The sequence below is a fragment of the Myotis daubentonii genome, chromosome 1, assembly GCF_963259705.1.
Source record: "Myotis daubentonii chromosome 1, mMyoDau2.1, whole genome shotgun sequence".
Lineage (NCBI taxonomy): Eukaryota > Metazoa > Chordata > Mammalia > Chiroptera > Vespertilionidae > Myotis > Myotis daubentonii.
In genome coordinates, this window is record NC_081840.1 from 189,125,889 (window position 1) to 189,149,316 (window position 23,428).

A 23,428-nucleotide genomic window follows, 5' to 3' on the forward strand; every position below is an offset into this window, starting at 1 on the left:
AAGAAAACGTCAGTTTTCGAAATATGTTTTAATGTACGTGTCATCCATATCCAAGATGGTGTCATGTTACATTTCAAAGACAAATCATCTATTTAATTACTCTTTTTCAAAAGTCTGTATTCTCTAGGAAGAACATGTTTCTGAAATTTCAAGAGAGTTTTTAGTTAACTAAGGATTTCTTCTGGTATTCTTCAGTGTCTCAATTTTTTTCATAATATGCTCAGTGACAAATACTTCTATGTATCACCACACTTAAGGTGGTTTAGTTGAAAAAATTCGCAACAGCTTACTGAATTCCTGGAAGAAAAGAAAACACTTTTAAAATGAGGTCAAAGCATATTGAATTTAAACACTTCTACCTGCCATCAGAATTTCTTTTCTAGGAGCAAGGGTATCAATATCAAATTGTTCTTTTATCCCCAAGGACATTTGGTTCCAGACATACACACTTGTTAAACTATTATCTTTGCTTGTTCCCACTAGAAGAGCTTATTTTTGCAACATTTCTCAAGTCCCACCTGAGGAGAATGGCACACGGGTTCGTCTGTGTGCTAAGTGCAGTGTGTTACTAGCGGCTGCTTGTAGCATTAAGTTCGTGAGAAGTTGGAGGCTCATCCATGATCAGTGAGTGGAAAAAAGAATCATGATGGATGAACTGTCTCTGCTGTGGGCCTGTATGTGTCTGAGATGGGAAAAGGAAAGTCAGTCTGTTTCAAAATATTTCCAGGCCCAACCTAAGGTGGAAAGTATGTATGCTAAAAATTAAATCTCTTCTTTCTGGGTCCAACCAATAGGGTTGGTGGCCCAGTGAAAATATTCCCTCCCATTGCTGCACTACTGTGAGTAATGGGGCTCCCTGACTTTATTAAGATCTGTATTTATCAACAGACAAAGAACTCTTCTCTCCCTCTCTGCAGATGACTGTCATGACCCAGGGCGTTTTCCTGGCTGGGAGAACGTACCATGGGGGAACCCGGTAGTGGTTTCCTCGGCGGTGTGCATGCCCCTTTGGATGCCTGCTGGAGTGGTCACTTCAAAGTCATCATCTGTGCCACTGGGGGTCGGGGAGGGGCCTTCTGGGGCTCCCTGGACGGCAGGATTTACTCCTGCTTGTCCCGCAGGAAGGATTGTGTTCTGGATGTCTGGATTAGCCTGGCTGGTGGGCAGGATGGCTCCGGAGAGCAAGGGGTGGAAGATGAGGCCTGTGAAGATTTGCGGGGCCACTGGCTGGAATGAGGGAAGGAAACAGAAAACAGAGTTAAAGGAATACATTTTAAAGGCCAGTCAGCCAGCCTTTCTTCTTTGAGGGCAAGTTTGGGTAGGAATGGCAGGACGGAGAAGGTAGAGTCAGAGAAAATAATAAAGATGGGCCCTCCTCAAAGGAAATGTCTCTCTCCCTGAGCCACGCCTCATGCTGGCTTCATTACTGGGATTCCTTGCAGTACTGCAATTCCCTCAGAAAGGGAAAGCCACAATCAAGCCAGTCGGGTGTATTTGGAGGTAGGTTTCAGGCAGAAAATCCATAGAATTATGACGGGCTATGTCTCTGTTATTAACCTAAATCATAGTCTTTCCTGTGCTCCTAATTTTTTAAAAGGTAATCTAGGAGACTAAAAATTAATGGACAAAATTAATTCAAGTAGATTAATCAATCTTCATCTCATGGTTTGCATCCCTTCATTTGTCTTTTGATGCATTTTTCAAAGGCATTGGAATATTTGGTCATAAATATTTCTCTTAGTAATTCAGCCACTTGTGTATTCCTTGGGGTTTCCCAGTGGAACTCTTTATTGAACTGTCAATGATCTGCACAGTGTTAATGGATGCTGCTGCTGCCACACTTCTTCCTCTCCCTTCCCTGCCCCCCCCCCGCCCCAGGGAAAAAATTACTGTGAGAAGTTCCACCTAAGAAGAAATATTTTAAAAATATATATTTTATTGATTTTTTACAGAGAGGAAGGGAGAGGGATAGAGAGAGTCAGAAACATCGATGAGAGAGAAACATCGATCAGCTGCCTCCTGCACACCCCCCACTGGGTATGTGCCCGCAACCAAGGTACATGCCCTTGACCGGAATCGAACCTGGGACCCTTGAGTCCGCAGGCCGATGCTCTATCCACTGAGCCAAACCAGTTAGGGCAAGAAGGAATATTTTGAAATTGGCTGGTTTTGGAGAGAGTTCAGACAGGGCCCAGTTCTCCAGGACCTCCCAGCTCTGTAGGTGTTTTCATGGTATAAAAAGGGCCAAGAGCTCACAATTAAGATTCAGTTCAATTTCCTTGAACATGGTTCTTGATTGTAAGTTTTCATAAGAACCACTCAAGGAATTTGTTATAAAGGTAAGTTTCTAGGCTCCATTGTTAGATTACAATGGACTAGGTTGAGGACAGGACCTAGAAATCTGCATTCTAAACAGCCTTCCAAGTTGTCCTGATTTGAGGTCCAGGACTGAAGTTTGGGAAACACCGTTGTAGATTTATGTGATATTAAAGCCAGAATTAAATGTATGCCGCATGAGAGACAGCAGTAGAGTACAGAAGTTTTCAAATGGGGATCATGATATCCATAGGTTTGAAATAAAGCAGGTGGGTTGCACCCATCATTAAAAACAAGATAAAAAGAATAGTCTATATCTATACTAATAAAAGGGTAATATGTTAATTAAACCAGGTCAACCGGCCATCTTCCGGACATCTGACTTCCTTCCGGACAAAGCCATGATGGTGGGGGCTGAGGCAGAGGCAGTTAGGGGCAAGATCAGGCTGGCAGGGGAGAGCAGTTAGGGACAAGATCAGGCTGACAGGGGGTTAGGGGCGATCAGGCCGGTAGGGGAGAGCAGTTTGGGGTGATCAGGCCAGCAGGGGAGGGCTGTTGGGGGTGACCAGGCCAGCAGGGGAGAGAAGTTGGAGGCATTAGGCAGGCAGGCAGGTGAGTGGTTAGGAGCCAGTGGTCCTGAATTGCTAGAGGGATGTCTGGCTGCCGGTTTAGGCCTAAATCCTGTGACATCCCCTGAGGGGTCCCAGATTGGAGAGGGTGCAGGCTAGGGTGAGGGACAACCCCCCACCCCCTGTGCACAAATTTCATGCACTGAGCCTCTAGTAGACTATAAATTACCTATTGTAGTCCATATAATAAGGGTAAATATAGTTTCATGAAACGTGTGTGTGTGTGTGTGTTTGTGTGTGCGTGTGTGCGCTATGTGTGTTGTCTGTGTTAGCTGAATGAAAAATATAGCTGTTACTGTGGGTTTTACTAAAGAATGTTTTAAAACCATTGGCATAGTAGATAGAAAAATGGCTTTCAATCTGTTTTTGAGCTTGGAACCTAATTTTCTTAAGCTCTCTGAGCCTCAGTTTCTTTATCTATAGAGTTGGGTTAAAGACTTTGGCTTTGTTGCCAAACCGGTTTGGCTCAGTGGATAGTGTGTCAGCCTGCGGACTGAAAGGTTCCAGGTTCGATTCTGATCAAGGGCACGTACCTTGGTTGTGGGCACATCCCCAGTAGGAGGTGTGCAGGAGGCGGCTGGTCGATATTTCTCTCTCATCGATGTTTCTAACTCTCTATCCCTCTCCCTTCCTCTCTGTAAAAAATCAATAAAATATATTAAAAAAAAACTTTGGCTTTGTAATTTGGTGAGGATTAAAGACAATATGTAATACCTTATTCAATAAAGAAAAAAATATATTAGGTGCCTATTATATAGAATTGGCTCAAAAACTGGTAAACGTAGGTGTAAATGTGTTAATGTTGACAAAACAGCCCCATTATTTTATTTATGGACAATCTATCAAGTCTCTACCTTTTTCTACAATAGAAAATTTTAAAAAAAACTGTCTTCTCAGATAATGTCTCAACTCTTAATTTCAATGTCATGTTTAGATACCATATTAATTCATTTTTCTCTAAAAATGACTTACAGAAAATGTATAGAAGAGCCTAGTAATGATAATATTAGTATTATTTAGGTTCATCTCTCACTATAAAACACTAAAAAATATATTTTCCTACAAAAATTAAAAATTTAAGTCAAGGAAATTAAATTTTCCTGCAAAAAATTTATATATATATATAAATTAAAAAGTTCTGTTATTGCATTTCAGTAATTTACAATCCTTCATTTTAATAAATATAAAGTAAAAATATGTATTGGTTTTCTGGATAGAATTGAATCTGACATCAATATACAGAAAACAAAAGATAAGTCAAATTAATGGAAAAGTAACTGGATAATGAAGATAAAAGGCCCACCTAGGCAAAGGATAATAACTTAATGCAAAGGCCTATAAAAATTTTCAATTTATTGTTGAAGACAATGAGTTTAGGGTTTGTGGTCAAAGAGACTATTAATATGAGGACTGAAAACAGCATTGTATTAGCACTGAAAAGAATTTTAAATATTAGTAATTAAAAAATGTTTTTACCAATTCCTCTGAGCTTAGGATAGTACCCTAAAAAATAATAACAAAAATTGTTAGACAAATTTTAATATATTAATGGCAAGATGTGTATAACATAACTTAAAAACTTAAATTAATTTTAAAAATTGTAAAAGTAAACTTTATTTTCAGCAAAATTTTAAACTGCCTTGTGACTTGCAGTACAAAACTCTTGTCAGCACATGATATTAGACAGCTAACATTATTTGAGTGATGTGAAGTCTTTCATATTTTAAAAATATATTTTTTCCATTATTAAGTAATAGATGCACATTGGAGGAAACTTGTAAAGTGCAAAAAGCAAGAAGAAAAATAACATAATCTCATCGGGAAGAGTTTGGTATATTTTCTTCCAGATGTTTTTCACACATTTGTTTTTTTATATAATAGAAGTCATGTCATTTAAACAATTTCTGTCTTACTTTTTCTTTTAATACTATATGATGACCATTTAACCACATTACAGATCTATTTTAATAAGAAGACTTTCAAATGATCACAAAATATTGGCTTTAATGTTGCACAGCTAACATGTTCCTTTCTTTAAAATTTAAGTTGCACCCAATATTCTTCTGTACTATAAATATTATTTTGATTAACATATTTGTAAATAAACCTTTGCTATATTTCAGATTATTTCCTTAGATGTGTTCCCAGATCTGGAATCAAGAGTTGATCTAAATTTTATCTTTGATTCTGCCTTTAGAAGTAAAAACTTCCATCTGATGCTCATATTTGATCTTGACCATTGGTAATTTTACCAGTAATCTCAAGAATTACCTTTCACACACACACACACACACACACACACACACACACACACGAGAGAGAGAGAGAGGGGGCAATGTTGTATAATTTTTTTAGGGAAATGATATATAATTAATAAATAAATTTGAAGTTAAAAAATAAATCCCCCAAATCATAACTCAGATCAATCCCATTAATTTATTTTTGTCTTAACAGTGTGATTTAAAGAATTGACGGGTTGTGTCACCTGTGACATTTACTATCTCTGTGATTGTAACTGCATTACTGTATCTCTAGTTTCTCACCTTCAAATTGGCAATGAAGTCCCTATCTAATAAAAGAGTAATATGCAAATTAACCATCACTCCACGACAAAAAGATGGTGGTGCCCATAGAGGCTGGGCAGGATGCTGGCAGCATCACCCCAGCAACGTGAGCACAGCAGGCAAGTGGGGCACAGGCAGAACCCAGCAGGGCCTGCTGGGCAGTGGGGACGGCGACCACGAGCAGGCAATCGGGCCTGCAGGCAGCACCCAGCAGGGCCTGCTGGGCAGTGGCAGCAGCAACCTGAAGGCAGCACCCAGCAGGGCCTGCTCGGCGGTTGCTGTGGTGACCTGCAACAGGCAAGCGGGCCGCAGGCAGCACCCAACAGGGCCTGCTTGCCCATCACCATGGTGTGATGCAGGCAGGCCCCACAGAGAGCAGAGAACCACGGGGAGTGGGCCCAAGCTGTCAGTAGCACATCCCCTGAGAGCTCCTGTATTGGGGATGGTGTAGGTCGGGCTGAGGGACATCCCCCCCATCCATGCCTTCCCCCTGTGCACGAATTTTGTGCACTGGGCCTCTAGTATTGTCTATAAAAGGTTATTTTGAAGATGAAATGAGATAGTACATAATAAATAATAAAATACTTACAACAGTGCCTGGTACATAGTAAGTGCTCAATAAGTGTTCTTGCTATTATCAGTGTTCATACAGTGCAAAGTAAATAGTAAACTTGGCAACTATTTGGTGAATCGAGGCAAGATTAAATATTTCACACTAAGATGATTTAAAACAAAAGCCATCATATGAAATAACCTTACCTGGGCTCCAAGTTGTGCTACAATAAGTGGTAACATCTGGAAAAAAATTATAATAAATTCAGTAAAAAACATATTCAAAGGTAAGTTCTGATGGATGATATCAATATCAAGACTTTCTTAAAAAACACAACATTTGTTCAACAAGTATTTGTTACTAATGTATCATCTATAATCCTAGATATAGACTCATAGAGCTGGATGCCTATCTGAACTCATCCAATTTGTAAAAAAGAAGATTAGACCCAGGGAGATTTTATAACCTGTACAAGGCAGCACATCGAGAAGGTAAACGTTAGTAAATTGGATGATCAAAAAATAATTTTGGCCTTAATCTACCTCCAAATTGAAAATTATCCCAAGAAATAATGATATAAAATGAGATAAAAAAGCATGGGTTTATTTTGTATAACACTTAAGAAGATATGTGAAAACACAGTGAATATTTTCAAATACAATGAATTCTTGAAGCATTTATGGTTAGTCTCAAGACAGTTGCCTGGGAGTCCCGCTGTTAAAATAGAGCACTGGAAGGAAAGGATGGATGGCATTGTTCAATAATCCCTGGCACTGAAAGAGCTCTTAGAACTGAGGAATATTTTGAAAGGTCACTGGTAACTTTGTAAATGTCCCGAATTTATAGTCAGACAGATTTGGATGAGGTGTTGGTGTGCTCTGTTCTTTAAGAACTAACCTAGAGTTTGTCAAAGAGAACTAGGGCTTTAGGATTTGTTTTTATGTCTATAAAGATTCACACAGTGTCAGGAAAATAATCAAAATAGAACTTTTAATAGCAACCAACCCCAAAGATTTGGAAGTCTCATGAAATAGACTCGTAACTTTATTATTTCCCAGGACAGTAATTGCCATAGTAACAAAAGGTAAAAAGTACATACTTTTAAGAAAAGCCTTCCTTTTCATTACATCTCTGGCTACTGACCAAAAATCAACTAATTTCAGGTTGGCAATGGGGAAGGGGTTTGGGAGGAAGGGGCATGAGATTTGGGAGAAAACAAAATTGAATTTTTTTTAAAAAAGATGAGTTGGAAGGAACAAAAAGATACAAATAGGAAACTAGAGATGTTTAAGTAATTACAGATAATTTAATATTTCACCAATGTAAAAATAAATTATTTTATTAGTGTTTGTTAGAGAAATTATTTGAAATAATAATAGCTAATAGTTGGTGAATGTATACAGTGTGGTAAGAAGTATTCTAAGTGTTTTATGTATGATTACTCATTTAACCTTTATAAAAGCTCTAGACGTAGGTTGTATTTTACTCCCATTTTAAATTATGAGGAGAGTGAGCCACAGGTGGTTAAGTAACTTGGCCAACATCATGCAGGTAATAAGTGGAGAGCTAGGATTGACCAGACGTTGTGTGAATCTAGAGTTCACTCCACCATGTTGGCCTTGCTTTGAAAAATGGGAGCTTTGGACAGGTGCCCAAGTTTCTGGCAGAGGACCCTGGAAAGGCAGGGTCAGAAGGACTGGGGAGCACAGGAGAAGGGCAGGTATGGGGATCCTTGGTGGTGGTATAGCCTAAAGAGAGTGAAGAATCTCCACTGAGAATGGAGATTGATTTATGATATTGCATGTTGGGGAATGTGTATTGTTAAATCCTCTCTACTGAACCTTTAGTAACATCTACAGTGATCACTAATGCATTTGACTGGAGTGAATGCGAAGATGTGCTAAGTCTGACTTCAAGGTTAGAGCAGGGCAATAATTGAAACTGAAGTGGGGCAGTTGGCATAAGGACCATGCCAGGATCACGTGTTAAAGAGATGTTCATTTTATATGCCCATTTCTCTAGTCTTTTTCAGAGAATAGCTTTTATTATTGAGATGTATATAAGCAGCAAATATGTTGAGTGAAGGCTCTAAAATATCTGTAGGAAATAAGTACAAGTATACATTTCAATATTAAAGAAGAAATGTAAAAGTTATGTTACAGAATTTCACAAATATGAATTAATGAAGCCGCTTAGAGTGTCTTGTGTTGTTATTTTGGACAAAGGTATAAAAAAAGTATTAGTCGCATATGATGTAAAATTTAAATTGAGCAGCTTAAAATTATTTTGTCAATTAAACTCAGCTTTGATTATAATTACCAATTAATACAAGCTTACTCTTATTAAAACCTGGAGGTGTCCACAGAAGTAAGATGGTTAGGATATATTGGTCCATTATTGTACTCATGCTTCATAATTTGGGAATGTGTATTAAAAGTATTATATTTTTATGTCTTCACACCTACAAATTCTTTTCCTAAGAAGATAATCATGATATGGTCAAAGAATTAGTTAAAAAAATGTTCACTGTAGCATAATTTATAGAAGCAAAATTAAAAAAAAATACACCAAACTTTTGTAATACAACAAAAACTAAGCAATCATTAAAAACAACATTATAAGTGAATATCTCGAAACACAAAGACTATTCAATATTTATTAAATAAAAAATCAAATGATAGAACATTAGATATTGTAAGAACATATTTTCTTAAAATATGTACTAAGTCTGACTTCAAGGTTAGAGCAGGGCAATTTTCTTAAAATATGTACTTAACACATCATAGAAAAAAAAAGACAGGAAGGACATATCCTAGAATGCTGATAGTGTTTAATCCTGACCATTAGGATTATGTTGTGGCCTCCTCCCCCATGTTAAACTGAATTTTATGAGGTTATTTTGCTCATCTATATTTTCTAAGTTCTCTATAATTACTATATATGATGCATATAATAAATAATAAAGCTTCTACAAAAAATTAGACCATTATGTGGGGCTAAAATAATCTGGTAGGGAGAATAAGTTATCCATAATGACTTAGTCCAGTCATAAAGGGATCATTATATTTTTCTCTAGAGCCTAATAATCTATTTAAAGAAGTTTCAGAAAGGTAGATATTTGGGCTTTGTCCATAGTTAAAATTCAAACACATCCCTAAGTGTTTGATGTCCTAAATATGTCCTTTATATCTTAACTAGAGGCCTGATGCACAAATTCGTGCATGGGTGGGGTCCCTTGGAGTGGCCTCTGGGGATTGGGCCCCAGCTTGTGCCCCCAGCCTTACAGCCCTGCAGCCCCACCTGGAACTCCACCTTGGCCTGGTGCCGCCCCCTCACCTGCTCCACCATCCTGCCTGTGGGGCAATGGATCAGGGCCAGGCCCCTGCCCAGCTCCCCCAACGCCTGGGAGCCAGGTGGCAGCTCCACCTTCCGCCGCTGCTGCCACTGGTGGCCATCTATCTGCAGGGCGATCAGTGGGGTGATCAGGCTCCCGCTCCTACCCGTCTTGGCCTGGTGTTGCATGCTCAACTGCTCCACTACCCTGCTGCAGTCCTGCTCTCGTCGGGCCCATAAGGGCCAACAGCGCCTCCACTGCCACCTGCTGCCAGCGCCATGTCGCCGATGCCCGCCATGTTCCGTGCCGCCCCCTGGTGGTCAGCGCATGTCATAGGGAGTAGTCGAACTCCCAGTAGAACCACCCGAGGGGGCAATTTGTATATTAGGCTTTTATTATATAGGATGTGAGAGGGTTTTCCTTGAAAGCAAATGATGGTAGGAAGTAGGTAAGAACTAGAAAGTACTTGGGACTTTTGAGCGGGCCTGACAAAAAGGTACAAAAAGGAGATTAGAATTTAAATTTTATTCACCTCTTAATTTTAATTTGGGATGATTCTGGCCACCCAGAAGGTCTTCAATAGAAAACACAACATGCTAGAGAAGAATCCTGCTACTTCTCATTTTCCTCCTTATACTTCTGACTTCGCACTCTTCCCAACTCTTCACGTTTTTCTATTACCCATTACAAATGTATCTAGAGAGGTTATGAGGCAGAATGCTCAGTTTTCTAGGAGTGTTCTCATGGATTTTCAGCACGACCCAAATTGTCAAAGACTGTTCCATGTTCTGTAGAACATCCCTCTACAAATTATCTGGAGGAAATGTTTAAGAACCTTGAAAAAGTTATTTCCTCCCCTTTAGGCTTCCACTTAAGAGAAGGCACTCCCCAACTGAAGTCTTGTTGTTGAACTTACTTGGGGTTGCAGCTGCTGTTGAACATTTAATCCCCCCAGGGCCAGTGGGAGGGTATGGGCAGCAGGTGCCATTCCTGCAGGAGGAGGATTTAGCTGTAAGGCAAAGAAGGTTGTCGTTGTATTGTTTCAGCTTGACATTCAGGAAGCTAACATGTATTTACCAAATGTAAAATATGTTTACATGGAGACGTTACTATGCAAATGTATACTATATTGCATTTAGAATTAGATATAGAGGTGAAGTTCCAAGACTTGTGTAGTCTACCAATACAACCATAGGTTGACTAACTTTTTTTCATATTAAAATTTTCTTTGGCATTTAACCATTCTCTGAGAACAATTAGGTAATTTCAACCTGCATTTCCCTTTTTGGCTCTAACAGCAATGATTCTTGGAATTTTCTGATGGATTTCTCATGAAGAAATGATTCTTCATAGGATGTATCCCCATGAAAATTTCGAGAGTCAGAATAAAATATCTAGTTTGCATAGGATGTATTACTATACAAACCTGATTACTAGATAAAAATCCACTTTAATCAGCATATAGTTGAAATAACTATATATAGTTGAAATAACTATACAGATATTTTATGAAAAATGAAAATCTTCTACCCCTTCTGGTTTTCTCTAGTTGTTGGGGTGAAGCTAACGGTTATAGCGTTTGAATGGTGGGTGCATATTGTGGGGGAAAAGAGAGGAAGGCCTGCTGAAGAAATGGGGAGAGGAACTTGTAAAAGAGGTGAGAAGAACTAAAGGAGTAAAGGCTTGAGAATTGTAATTCCTTTAGAGTCCCTTTTGCTAAAAAAAATGTTCATGATGTGCTGACTAGCTTTCAGCTCTCTGACTTTTCTGTCTTCTCTCTTTCCATTGATTTACAAGGAATATGTGTGCATGTGTACGTTTGTGGGTACACGCATATATACACACACTCAACATTAGGTATTATATTTACTTAATAATGGCTATTAAATACTATAAAAGGGTACTTACCAGTTGCAGATCTGACACCATGGTGAGCATCTGTGTCAGTGGTACTAGACTTAAAGAAGGGAAGACCTGCAGGGCATTGAAATTGATGTATGAGAGAGAGGTTGTCTGTTTTCACCAACCTGCCAGTGGTGGACTTCCTTAAGTAACTTATGCTCCCATGAAGGTGAAGGTTCACTAGAATTGCCCCCTTCCATGGCCCTGGGAGGCACCTGAGCAGTCTATCTAGTTTATGGTGTTTATCAGCTTTAAAAATGTGTATTTCTTTCTGCTCATTTCATGATTATTCACTTTAGTACTTAATTTTACATATCTAACTTTGTATTCTTTTTCTAAATTACATAAGCTTCAGTTTCCCTAAGGTAGCGGTTCTCAACCTGTGGGGTCATGACCCCTGAAAATAGATCCTGCATATAAGATTCATAACAGTAGCAAAATTACAGTTATGAAGTAGCAACAAAAATAATTTTAGGGTTGGGGGTCACCACAACATGAGGAACTGTGTATTAAAGGGTTGCAGCCTTAGGAAGGTTGAGAACCACTGCAAGGAGAAAGATAGGTTTATGACCATAGATTAAAACCTTAGACTCTGGTGTTATCTGTTGTTTCATAAAGTCTATATAAAGGCAAAGCATTTAAATATACTTTGAAGAAACAGACTTTATAGTGAGGCATTAGCTCATCAACCACAACGGAACTGGAGGAAATCTGCAGTTATTTTTATAGATTACCTCTATTAAGATTACCTCCCTGTTAGCACTGGCGAATACCACGTGACATGTCACCGTATCACAGGGCACATAGATGACCAAGCTTTGTCAACAGCCGTAGCTATTGCTTTTCAAATTTTACTAGATTTGGTTACTAAAACAAATTATTGGTCAGACAAAAGGAAAAGCAATTAGGATGCTTTGTTTTCCCGACTCAAAATTTTCAAAAAAAGTGTATTTGTTCTTGCTTTACTTTTCTCCAAAAAGGATAGCCTCACTCTCTCGTTTAGTTATGAGACTCCGTGTAAATCTTGACTTAAAACCCACTGGTCTTACCACGTTCCCTTTGCTGGCTGCAGTGCTCCCGTTGAGGACTCACCTGATGTGGCTGCTGCCGGTTGAGTGGGGTTGTCGGATCTGGAACCAGCTGCGTTGGAGGAAGTCCCAAAGCAGGTTTGAGCTGCATCTGGGATAAACATTTTCCAGGCAGTGATGTGTTTGAGATTTTGTATCCATTCATTTACAGGACGTAACTAGTAGTCCCCAGTGCAAAAATGTCCATCTGTAGGCTCTGTGTGTTTTGGAGCAGTTTTAATTTCCTGGAACATTTCATGCACGGCAGGAGATAGAACCATAGAGTGGAAAAATGCTAGTCCAGGAGGTGTGTGGTGGGAGACAGCGTGGGGCAGGGCACATGAATTTCTGGTGGTAGTTCCCAGGTTTCCATTTCTTTTCTGTAACTGCCTTCCTCTTTTCTCAGGGCATGAAATACATAGTTTGCCCCTTAGCTCAGTTCACATCTGCTTTTTCCTAATGCTTGAATGCGCTCTGCCACAATTCCCTATGCATTTTAACGAAGCTTTCTGCTTTTGCCTGTGCCTGGCAAGTCACTTTCTGTAATGGAAGTGAACTCCGTTTTCTGGCCAGAGTATTTTCCTAGTGTATTTGAGAAGCACTAAATTTAAGGGGTGAAAATGTGCTGGCGATCCGTATGATGTACAGGGTGTCCCAAAAATGTATACAAACACTTTTCAAAATTGCGCTATCAGCTGTTAAAGTGTGTATACATTTTTTGGGATACCCTATGTTTGTATGGTTTTCTTTAAAGATAAGAAAACCGAGGCCCAGACAAGCAAAGTGACCTGCCCAAGGTGACAGGGTGAGTGGGAGAGCCAGTACAGGGCCCCCCAAGAGTTCTTGGCCCTTGAAGAAATGAATCCTTCCCTTAGCTTCTCTCCCTACTCCCTCTGCATTCAGGTGGAAGCTCCCTGGCCAGGTCCACCCCTCTGTCACCTTTGCTTCTGGCTGCATCTCAGAGGGCCATGTGGTGTAGCCTTTCAGCATGTGCCCTTGGCCACTTAGGTATACCCTGGAGCTGCCATTAATTTTTGGTTTCACTTTGGGACATTTCCCCTCAGTGTTAAGAGGAAAGATTGGAATTATCTATTCTTAGAAGTCCCTATAAGCTTTAAGATATGGAAGTACAAATTCTGCACATTTCTTTTCATCCTTTACAATCTACTATTATTAGCACGGCTGCCAGAGTGGTCCTTTGAAAACAACAGTCTGGTCCTTTCACTTCTCTGCTCAGCTCCTGCATTGGCTTCCATTCTCACTCAGAGTAAAAGCCAGAGACCCTACAGGGGCCCGCCAGCCCCTCATGCCCTGGGCCCCAGTGCCTCCCTGACTGTCCATTTCATTTCCCTCGCTCACTCTATTGCTGCTGTTGGCTATTTGCTATCTCTCTGACAGGTAAGGTCCACCTCTACCCATCCCCTCTGTCAGGAATGCTCTTTCCCTGGACATTGGCTCACTCCCTCACCTGCTTCAAGTCTTTGCTTGAGTTCACTTTCTTATTGAGGCCCATTCTCCTGAAAATGCAACCTGCCCCATCTCCAATTCCCAAACTTGAGCCACTAAAAACAAGCTAGGCTGTTTTAAGTGTCCACATTTGCAAATTGACTCATTTTTATGCATTTATGATAATTCAATAAACTCACAAATAATTTTAAAAATCTCATCCATGTGTCCTGATTTTGTGGTTGACAGATACCACTGCTATACCTAATAGATATCTTGGTGTCACCTCCTACATCCCCTGAACCACTAACTGTAGCTGCTCTCGTGTTATTGGCTATTAGCAATCTGCATTGACCTGCATGCTACTCCTCAGTTTACCTTGAATGATAGCTGTGCTCCTGGCAGGTTTTATTTATCTTGAGTTTTTACAAAATGTATGGTAATTTAAATATAGTAGAGACACCCTATTTCGGGGAACCTTTTGGTAAATTTATTTGGTAAAGTGGGAAATCTGTGGTTTACAAAACAATTAACTTCCTAATTTACCTTGTTTAGAAGTTGAATTTTTGCAGATAACCTCTTTCAAGAAGGCATATGTATCATTTGGAAAGAAATAAGGAGGTTGTTTATTCATGTCTGTCCCATCCCCTTCCTACAAGATTACCCTCTTCTTCTCCTTCATAGGACTAATCATAGTTACAACTTACTATCTGACAGTTCTTTAAAAAAATTATTTGTTAGCATCTATTGTGTAGTGAACAACATGAAGGATCATGCCCTTTCTCCCCCTCACCACTGTTTTTTAGTGGCTAGCACAATATCTGGTTTATAGAGTTTCCAATAAATCTTTGTTGATTGTATGGATGACTACTGAAGTGTCAAGTGGGCTCAAAGCTCCCTAAAATGTTTCTTTGCATTTTGCTATTTCATAGCAAATACATACATTGTAATTATTTTTTAATGTCTACACATAAGCATTTCAAATAGCCAAAGGGAAATCCACTTAGAGGCCCAAACCACTCATCTCTATGTCTGTAAAATATTGGAGGACAATCGGAGTATGTGTTCAAATGCAAGTGCTCATTTTCTTAAAAAAAAAAACCTGTTATGTGTAAATACATTTTGTGATGAAATGATCTAAGTCAAAAGTCACAAAAATTTTTGTAATATTCCCTTGCAACTGTATGATTTGGTAGTCTTTTTGGAGTTTAGATAATCTAGATGTTTTGTGCTTCCAATTGGAAAAATCAGAAAATCCAGTTTATCTCTTTAGTCATGAGAAAATAGTCACCAACAAAAATCTTAAATTCTTTTTAGAAACTAAAATAATTACTCATTTTGAGTAGATATAATCTAAGGGGTTCTTTTTTTCTCCTAATTTCTACCCTATTGCTCTGCCAAATTAATAAAGGGTGTCCCAAAATTCATGCAAGAAGTAATTTTGATAGAAAACACAGGTTTATAATTAAAAATTGTAAATTTTTTATTGATTCATAAAGTATACAATATAAGGTTATGTATGGAATAGCATATCAGGTAAATGGCCTCCACGGCTTTGCTGGCACATACGCACTCTTTTGTTATTGCCTGAGCAGCCGCATTTTCAAAGAAGACTGGTCCGAGGATGCCTCCAGCCCAAAATCTGCACCAAACGGTGACACGTTGTGGTTGCATTTGTTTCTCAACAATCACTCATGGATTTTCTGAACCCCAAATGGGACAATTTTGTCGATTAACCAAGCCATCAAGATGAAAATGAGCCTCATCAAAATTCAGCCACATTTATGTAAAATGGTCATGGAAAATTTCAACAAAAGTGTGTGTATGTGCCAACAAATCTGTGGAGGCCATTTACCTGATATCCTATTCCATACATAACCCTATACTATATACTTTATGAATCAATAAAAAATTTACAATTTTTAATTATAAACCCATATTTTCTATCAAAATTACTTCTTGCGTGAATTTTGGGACACCCTTTAGAAGTTCTGCATTTTAAGAATGTTAAGTATATTGAAATTTGCACTAACACTTTACTAGTTTACCATTTTTCACCTTGGAGAATAAAACTCAGAAACTAAGGGAATGGGTCACAGAACAGAGGGCAGGAAGAGAACTAGGTGTGTAATTAAGATGCTGCTAAGGTGGGTTGTACATAAGATAAACATATTGCACTTACTGGTAACGACTGAGTTGATCCCAGAAGATAAAACAGTAGAATCACAGTCTTCATGCTTCAAATTGCTACCTATAACAACAGAATAGTGTTACTCTTTCACTCCATTTTTTTTTCCTTTTGAGAGAAGATTATACTTAAAAGAAAAAACCCCAGAATGCTCTGATTTGAAACACAGTCAATTAATGTTACCTTTCTCTCCACTGGGCAAAATGTACAGGTGAAAAAAATCTGAAGTTGATTTCTTCAGTTCCTGGGGTGAAAAATGTTATCCTTTGATGAGTTGTGAGTTTGTAGAAGGAATTTAAACTGAACTCTAGGAGGTTGGCAACTGAGAGACCAATCAGGACTCAGCTGTGAAATCATTTGGTTTCTTTCATTTCCCAACACTTCATTAGGTGAGTTATTAGCTGCAGACATCATATTACTCAATGTCTGCCATTTGAGTAGAGGGTATTTCAGGAAGACAGGGCTTGTGTAATTAACAAAAGTATAGACAATTAAAAAAATTAAAATCCTTCTTCGCCTCCATCTCCCTCCCAAATAACTTTCCAGATGTGCCTGTTTTATCAGGTATGTATGAACATGCAACTCAAACATCAAAATATAACTGTGCGATAAAAAATGAGGCATATTATGCATATTGCTCTGCAAGTTACTCTGTTTACTTAACAAATAATGAACATCTTTATGTGTCAGTACATAGAGATTTATTTCATGGTTACATTACATTACATTTCATTTTGGTGGATATTTAATCCATTCCCATTTTATTTTATAATTATAGAAGTGGCACAATGGATATTTGTATACTTTTTTTTACACATGTGGAAGTATTTCTGTACTGAAGTACAGAAGTATTTCTGTATAGAAGTATTGTATTGAAGGATACATATGTTTTAAAATTCAATGAATATGAGGTTAAAAAGTAATTATATGCTAAGTAAGTGCAATATTAGGAGTTTACATAGGCATGGAGGGGATTGTGGTTATTTTGTTGAGGGCCAAAGGGTAGAGAAGGGTTGAGGAAGAGTTGACAGTTGAGCTGGATTTTGAAGAATAAAAAGAAATTTACTAAGAATTCAATGAGAGGCCTGGCCAGTGTGGTTCAGAGAGTGAGTGTCTGCCTATGAACCTGTAGGTCATGGTTTGATTCCTGGTTAGGGTATATGTCCGGGCTGGGGGCTCAATCCCCCTGGGGGTATGCAGGAGGCAGCCAATTGATGATTCTCTCTCATCATTGATGTTTCTATCTCTCTCTCCCTCTCCCTTCCTTTCTGAAATTAAAAAAAAAAAAAGAATTCAAGGAGACCATCCAGGCAGACCAACACCTAGATATGAAAGAGCGATATTACTTACTGGAACAAAATGGGGTAATAGTATCAGTGAAAGATAGGGTTGGAGAGACACCTAATTCTAATCACCTGTAGTATTTTTGTTTGTTTCTATTTCTCATTTAGCTCTTGATCAAACATTCTTTTATATGGCTCCATTATTTTTCTATTGTATGTTTCTCTTGAACTAGATGGGGAGTTCTCAGGGCCTTGTCTTATATTTCTTCTGTGTCTTTTATGTTAATAACATTAACATTGCTTTGCACCAGATGGTGTCTACATGTTGATGAATAAAATCGTAGAGGTATACACTAGGGGCGTTGTGGTGAGGGAAGACTTCAGAGAAGAGATGGGGCTTTAAGTGGATTTGAAGACTAAATATGATTGACAGTACAGAGAACTGCATGGTAAAGGGGTGAATATTGAGAGGAGCAACAGAACATAAATGCTGAAGAATGTGGAAAGGAAGCAATGAGCTTTCACAGGCACATTCATTCATTTTGGTATTCAATCAATTCATTCTTCTCACCCCTAATTTAACATATATCCACTCTATGGACTGTTAGCATTGTTTTGGTTTGGTCCCTGGGAATTAAACGGTGAATGGAAAGGACAAAGATCCCTATTGGAGCTTTCACTTTGGTAGGGAGAACATTAAATATTCAAGCTTCATTGTGTGGAAGGGAACTTATGACTCTGGGGAGCTCACTTTCTTCTAGGCCTTATTTCCAATCATGTGTAGGTGGAGGGCTTCCTTAATTTCTTTCTTTTTTTTGCGGGGGGGGGGGGGGGGAGGCAGAATTGAATTTTAGGCCACTGCTGTTCCTGGGCGTAGGTGAAGAGACTTGTGTCTCATCGCCAGCCTAGAGTACAGTGCTGGCGAACTGCTCATGTGAACTGAATCACTGTTTGTGACTGTCTGGGCTTCAGGTGACTCAGAGGCTGACTGCCCATGGATTGCCTGTTGTAGACACGCTGGGATGGGACACACCCTTCGGAAACTGAGCAGGCAGTGGGATATGACCAAAATAAACAAGGAAAATTAAGAGGCTGAGTAATTTCTTAAGCAAGAAATTTTAAGTTTGAAAGCAGATAACTTGCAATAATATAATTATGGAGTTGGGTGTCAAGAAATATGTAGTATACAAGGAAAAGACATCAGCAAAAATAGTGAAGTAGTTTATTTTTCTGAGATGCCTTAGGATATCAGGATTCATTAAAGTGTTTTATAGACTATAGGTGACATCTCTTAGCCCTGTAGGTCTAGACATTTCTTGATCTTTCACATTGGTTTTAGTTTTAAGATTCTTTGGGTTATGCATCCTTTTGAGAATCTGGTTGAATCTATACATCATTTCCTCAGAAAAATGCACCTATGTCCATGAACACAATGTGTACTAGACAACCTTAGGGGTTTCATAGACTGTAGTAACATTGTACTCTGTTTATCTAGAAAAATTTCAACTATTAGAAGTACACACATACAAAATTTTTAAAAAAAGCTTGGTTGTAGGTGATTTTTCAAATTGGGAAAGAGTGTCCTGCAAATGGCAACAAATGAGGATGCTGATGGGAGGGATAAGAGAAGCAGTACTAGTATAAAGGAGTAATCCTTATTTCAGTGTTTGTATGATGGTATGATGGTTTACATAAGGTTCTGGAATGCTGTTGGAAACGTATGTAGTTTCAGAGTTAATACAATACTGCCAATTGGGTAATTACTTTCAGTTTTGTAGAAGTTAGCAGGAAAATAGGTTGTTTCAAAGTCAAATGGAAGGTCAGAATATGATTCTGTGGTGAGGAGATTATGTGTTTCAGAGTTAGTGTAAGGTTGGTGCCATCACAGGGAGATACTCCTGTTTCAAAGTAATTGATGTAGGTGCCAGCTTCTTGGCTGTTGTAGCATGGAGTGGTGTGCTAATGGGTATAGTAGATGTTACTGTGGGGATTATAGCAGATATGGTGGTGGGGGTAGAAGTTGCTTTAGAAGTAGTGGTAGAAGGAACAGTGAAAGTTATAGTAGTTGTTTTGTTTGAGGGTGAGAGCTTGAAAAACCCCTCAATGTGGATTTGGATAGAGAAGCACAGAAAGGAAAAACTAATTTTCATTAGGTTGTTTGTCCAAGTCTTGTTCATAAGTGGATTTGGATGAAGTTGGTGTGATGAGGCATTTTTTGATGTGACTTTGGACAAGATTGAGATATATGAGTTTTTTTTAATGAGTAGCAGCTTTTAGAAAGTATTTTGATAGATGAGATTTTGATTGACTATGGAGTTTTTTATGAGTTTTTGGAGAGCAAGCTCCTGATGGAATAGCTGTTTTACGGGGATCTTTGGATGGAACAATTCTTGGCTTAATAGCTTCTCTTGGGTGATTATATGGAAAGGCAACACCTGATGAAACAAGGTTTTTCTTTGGCATACATTTTAGATGGGTTGGCTCTTTGCTTATTAGTTCTTCTTAAGTGGTTTTGTATAGATCCAGGTCTTAACTAAACACCTGTTTTTGGACCAGCTTTGGGCAGGGAAATGTCTTCCTGATGTTAGTTCTAGATGAGTTTGATAGAGGCAGCTATTTTTTAAAAAAATATATTTTTATTGATTTCAGAGAGGAAGGGGGAGAGAGAGAGAGAGAGAGAGAGAGAGAGAGAGAGAGAGAGAGAGAGAGAAATATCAGTGATGAGAGAAAATCATTGATTGGCTGACTCCTGCACACCCCCTACTGGGATCGAGCCCACAACCCAGGCATGTGCCGTTGACCAGAATCAAACCTGGGACCCTTCAGTCTGCAGGCTGATACTCTATCCACTGAGCCAAACCAGCAGGGTGAGGCAGCTGTTTTTAGAAAAGTTTTGGATGATGCAACTGTTTGTATATTGCCTTGTTTCGGATGAGTGTGTTTGTGGTAGGTCCTTGCTGAAGAGCTTGTTTGGACAGGAGAGTACTTTGAGGATCAGCTTGTCTTTGATGAATTTGTGTAGAGCCAAGTTCTAGCTAAACAGTGCTTTTGGATGATCTTTGGACAAGAAAACTCTTCTCTCACAAGTTGATTTCAGATGAGTTTGTGTAGCGCTAGATTTTGAATGAACAGCTGTTTGGGGATGTGTTTGGGATGAGGAAGTTCTTTGTTGATTAGTTGATCCTTGATGAATTTGTGTCAAGCCAAGTCTTGGCTGACTGATTATTTCTGGGTGAGTTTATGAGGGTTCTTTGCTCCTCAGCTGGTTTTGGGAGAAGTTAATTTTTTAAAAAATTCAGATATAATTGACATATAACATTGTGTAAGCCTAAGGTGTACAACCTTGATTTGATATGTTTATTGTAATATGATTGCAATGGTGTAGTGTTAGCTAACACTCCTATCACATCACATAATTAGGAAGAATTTGAATTTGATCAGACTTTTATTGAGATGAAGTTGGCCTGAAAGCAGTTGAATCAGACTCTGTTCTTTGTTTGGTTCTAGTTTTTCTTCGCTGATTGTCTCAGGATTGATTAGAAAGAATGTTAAGGATAAAAAACCATCACTGAATTTTAGAAGAGGAGCAAGTATGTAAAGTGTTTAATTTGACCCTCAAAAGGAGGTAAGTAGCCTTCATTTGCCCATATAATTTAGAGGTCTGAGTTTCTTGATTGTAGACCTCGGGTTAAGCACTCCAAATAACTTCCTAATTGTGTTTTTTTTCAATCACCAGATGTCAAGGAGCTTCTGAAGCAACAGCTTCTGACTTCTTGATCAACTGTCAAGTCTAAATAGTTTATGGTAGTTGGTGTGGGAACCTGTTGAGTTGGGTGGGGAGGAAGTCTTGTCTTGGAGCTTGTTTTAGTGGCTAGTTTCACAATGTGTCTCCATCCCTGCCGTGACCTTTGCGGCGAGGTTCAGGATCTGAAGGAGGGGCCAACGCACAAATGAAAATGCTATACAGTGGGCCCTTGACTTACGAGTGTCCCGACTAACGAGGTTTTTGAGATACCAGCTGTATCTCTGCCGATTTTTTGCATTGAGTTGATAGAGTAATTTGAGTTAACGAGCTCCTTAACGAGCTCGGTCTCAGAATGAATTAAACTCGTAAGTCAAGGCCTCACTGTACAAGAATATGAATTTAGAAGGCATTAGGGGCCAGGTGGAGCCTCTTTCTTGAAGAGACACAATGAGATCTCTCCTACTCCGATTTTTATTCAGTTTTAGATACACATCTTGCCCTCAGTAAAGCACGGCCAACACATAGCAGACAGACAGTCTCAAAGGTCAGTAAAGATCAGTAAGGTCCAGTAAACATTTACTTGGAGGCTATCAGGTCAGGAAATTGCTTCGAGCCACCGCTATCTCAACATGAAAAATTGGTGCCTAGCATCAGCTCTGCTAATGCTCAAGGTCCATCGGCCTCCACATTCCTTGGTGCACACTCATGACAGTATTGGCAAGCGGTGGCTTCCTGCACATCCCCTTATCCTAAGCCCAATTGAATTCTAGTCTTATGGCTAATTAATTAATCAAACAAATATCTATGGAATACTTATTATTTTTCAGACACTATGCTAGACAGTGGGGGATTTAGCTGATAGGTTGTCAATTTGATATTTCTAATGTAAAATGAAAATAGATGATGACTAAGATTCAGTTATACTGAAAGCCAGTGTCTTGAAGTGTGGACAGAGGTGGAGAAGTTAGTACAAGAGACTGAGAAGAAGCAGGACCTCCAAGAGGGTGGTTTTACACAGGCAAAGTAAGAGTATTTTAAGAATGATCAAATGATCAAATTGTGGAGAGTTGCTAAGAGGTTAAATACAATAATAATTGAAATATGTCCATTTAAATTAGCTATAAGTAGGTCATTGGTGAACTGAGGAATTATAGTCAAGGGGATGAAAACTGAATTAGAGTACAATGAGAAGTGAATGAAAGGTTAAGAAGTGGACACTGGATATTATGATGTCTGTTGACAACTCAGCCTTTTTAAAAATTCAGCTGTGAATTGATAAAGGAATAAAAGAATAAAGGCCCTGGAAAGGCCCTGTAGGCACAAAAGGCTCTGGAAGGCAGAATATTTTTGTATCTAGAACAAAATGATGGGAGTGGTCTTTGACTGGGCCATTCTAACAGGAATAAAGGAGAAGATGCGAACAGATGCAGGTAGATTTGTAGATATGGTGGCAGTAAACAAAATAGTCAATTTGATGGCTTCTGTGTACTCCGTGAAATATTAGGCAAGTTTATTTTCTAAGAATGAGCGGAAAAGGGAAAGAGACAGATTTTGGGCTGGAGGATATACAGGTATCGCTCGTTTTATTGTACGTTACCACACCCTCCTTAACTGAAACAGCATGGAGAGAAGAAAAGCTATTTTAGGGGAACTCCCTTATCTTCTCAAACTATCTGCTCCTGGCCTCATCTTTTTCTTGTTACAGTGGAAGAAGTATTCTTACTCCTACTAAGAGACAACTCCTCTATTTTTGTTCTGAATCCCATTCTTTCTCACGTTTGAAAAGACTTCACTTTTCCAGTAGGCATCTCCCCACCTATTTTTCTTGGATCATTTCCATCGGCCTCCCAACATCCTCCACAACAAAACAAAACTCTTTTGACTCTACATCTTTATCCAACAGCTGCCCATTTCTTAATTCCTTTTCAGAGGAATTGTTTGCATTCTCTCTCTCTTTTTCTTCACCCCCCATGTACTCATTTCACAATTGTTTCCATTCCTGCCACTCTACAAAACTGCTCTTGCTTAAGGTTGCTAAGGACCTCCCGGTTGTCAGCACTAAGGGACACTATTTGGTCTTCATCTCATTCAGCATTTGGGTAGCACGGGTGGGGGCCGGCTGGTTTGCCCTGAAGGGTGTCCCGGATCAGGGTGGGGGTCCCGCTTGGGTGCCTGGCCAGTCTGGGTGGGGGCTGAAGCTCCCAGCCTCTCCTTTTTTTTTTTATTCTGGGATTTATTTACCTTCTATGCTGTCACTGGAGCTGAGAGCTGGCTTTAGCTCTGAGGCTTGGCTCCAGCTCTGAGACCTCGGCTGCTGATCTGGGTTTGTTTGGCTTCTATAATTGAAACACTGTTTCAGCTCTAGCTCCAAGGCCGGCTGGCTGAAAGCAGTTTCTGGGGA

The 23,428-nt window shown here is 39.1% G+C and overlaps 1 protein-coding gene across 1 annotated transcript; it reads right to left on the bottom strand.

Moving 5' to 3' along the window:
* Positions 1 to 286: 286 nt before the first annotated feature.
* AMTN (amelotin) lies at positions 287 to 16,047 on the bottom strand. Its single transcript, XM_059706293.1, has 8 exons — positions 15,994 to 16,047; positions 12,391 to 12,477; positions 11,305 to 11,370; positions 10,313 to 10,405; positions 6,269 to 6,304; positions 4,422 to 4,448; positions 963 to 1,227; positions 287 to 297 (listed from the first exon to the last, which is right to left on the bottom strand). The coding sequence occupies exons 1-8, from the start codon at positions 16,045 to 16,047 to the stop codon at positions 287 to 289; spliced, it is 639 nt and encodes a 212-aa protein (XP_059562276.1).
* Positions 16,048 to 23,428: the final 7,381 nt, after the last annotated feature.

Excerpts from the sequence above, each read along its gene's own strand:
- AMTN (XM_059706293.1), bottom strand. The coding sequence starts at position 16,047 with ATGAAGACTGTGATTCTACTGTTTTATCTTCTGGGATCAACTCAGTCG. Across the intron at positions 10,406-11,304 it reads TGGTGTCAGATCTGCAACTG|CTAAATCCTCCTCCTGCAGG; the intron begins GTAAGTACCCTT and ends TTTGCCTTACAG. Across the intron at positions 6,305-10,312 it reads AACAGCAGCTGCAACCCCAA|ATGTTACCACTTATTGTAGC; the intron begins GTAAGTTCAACA and ends ATTTTTTTCCAG.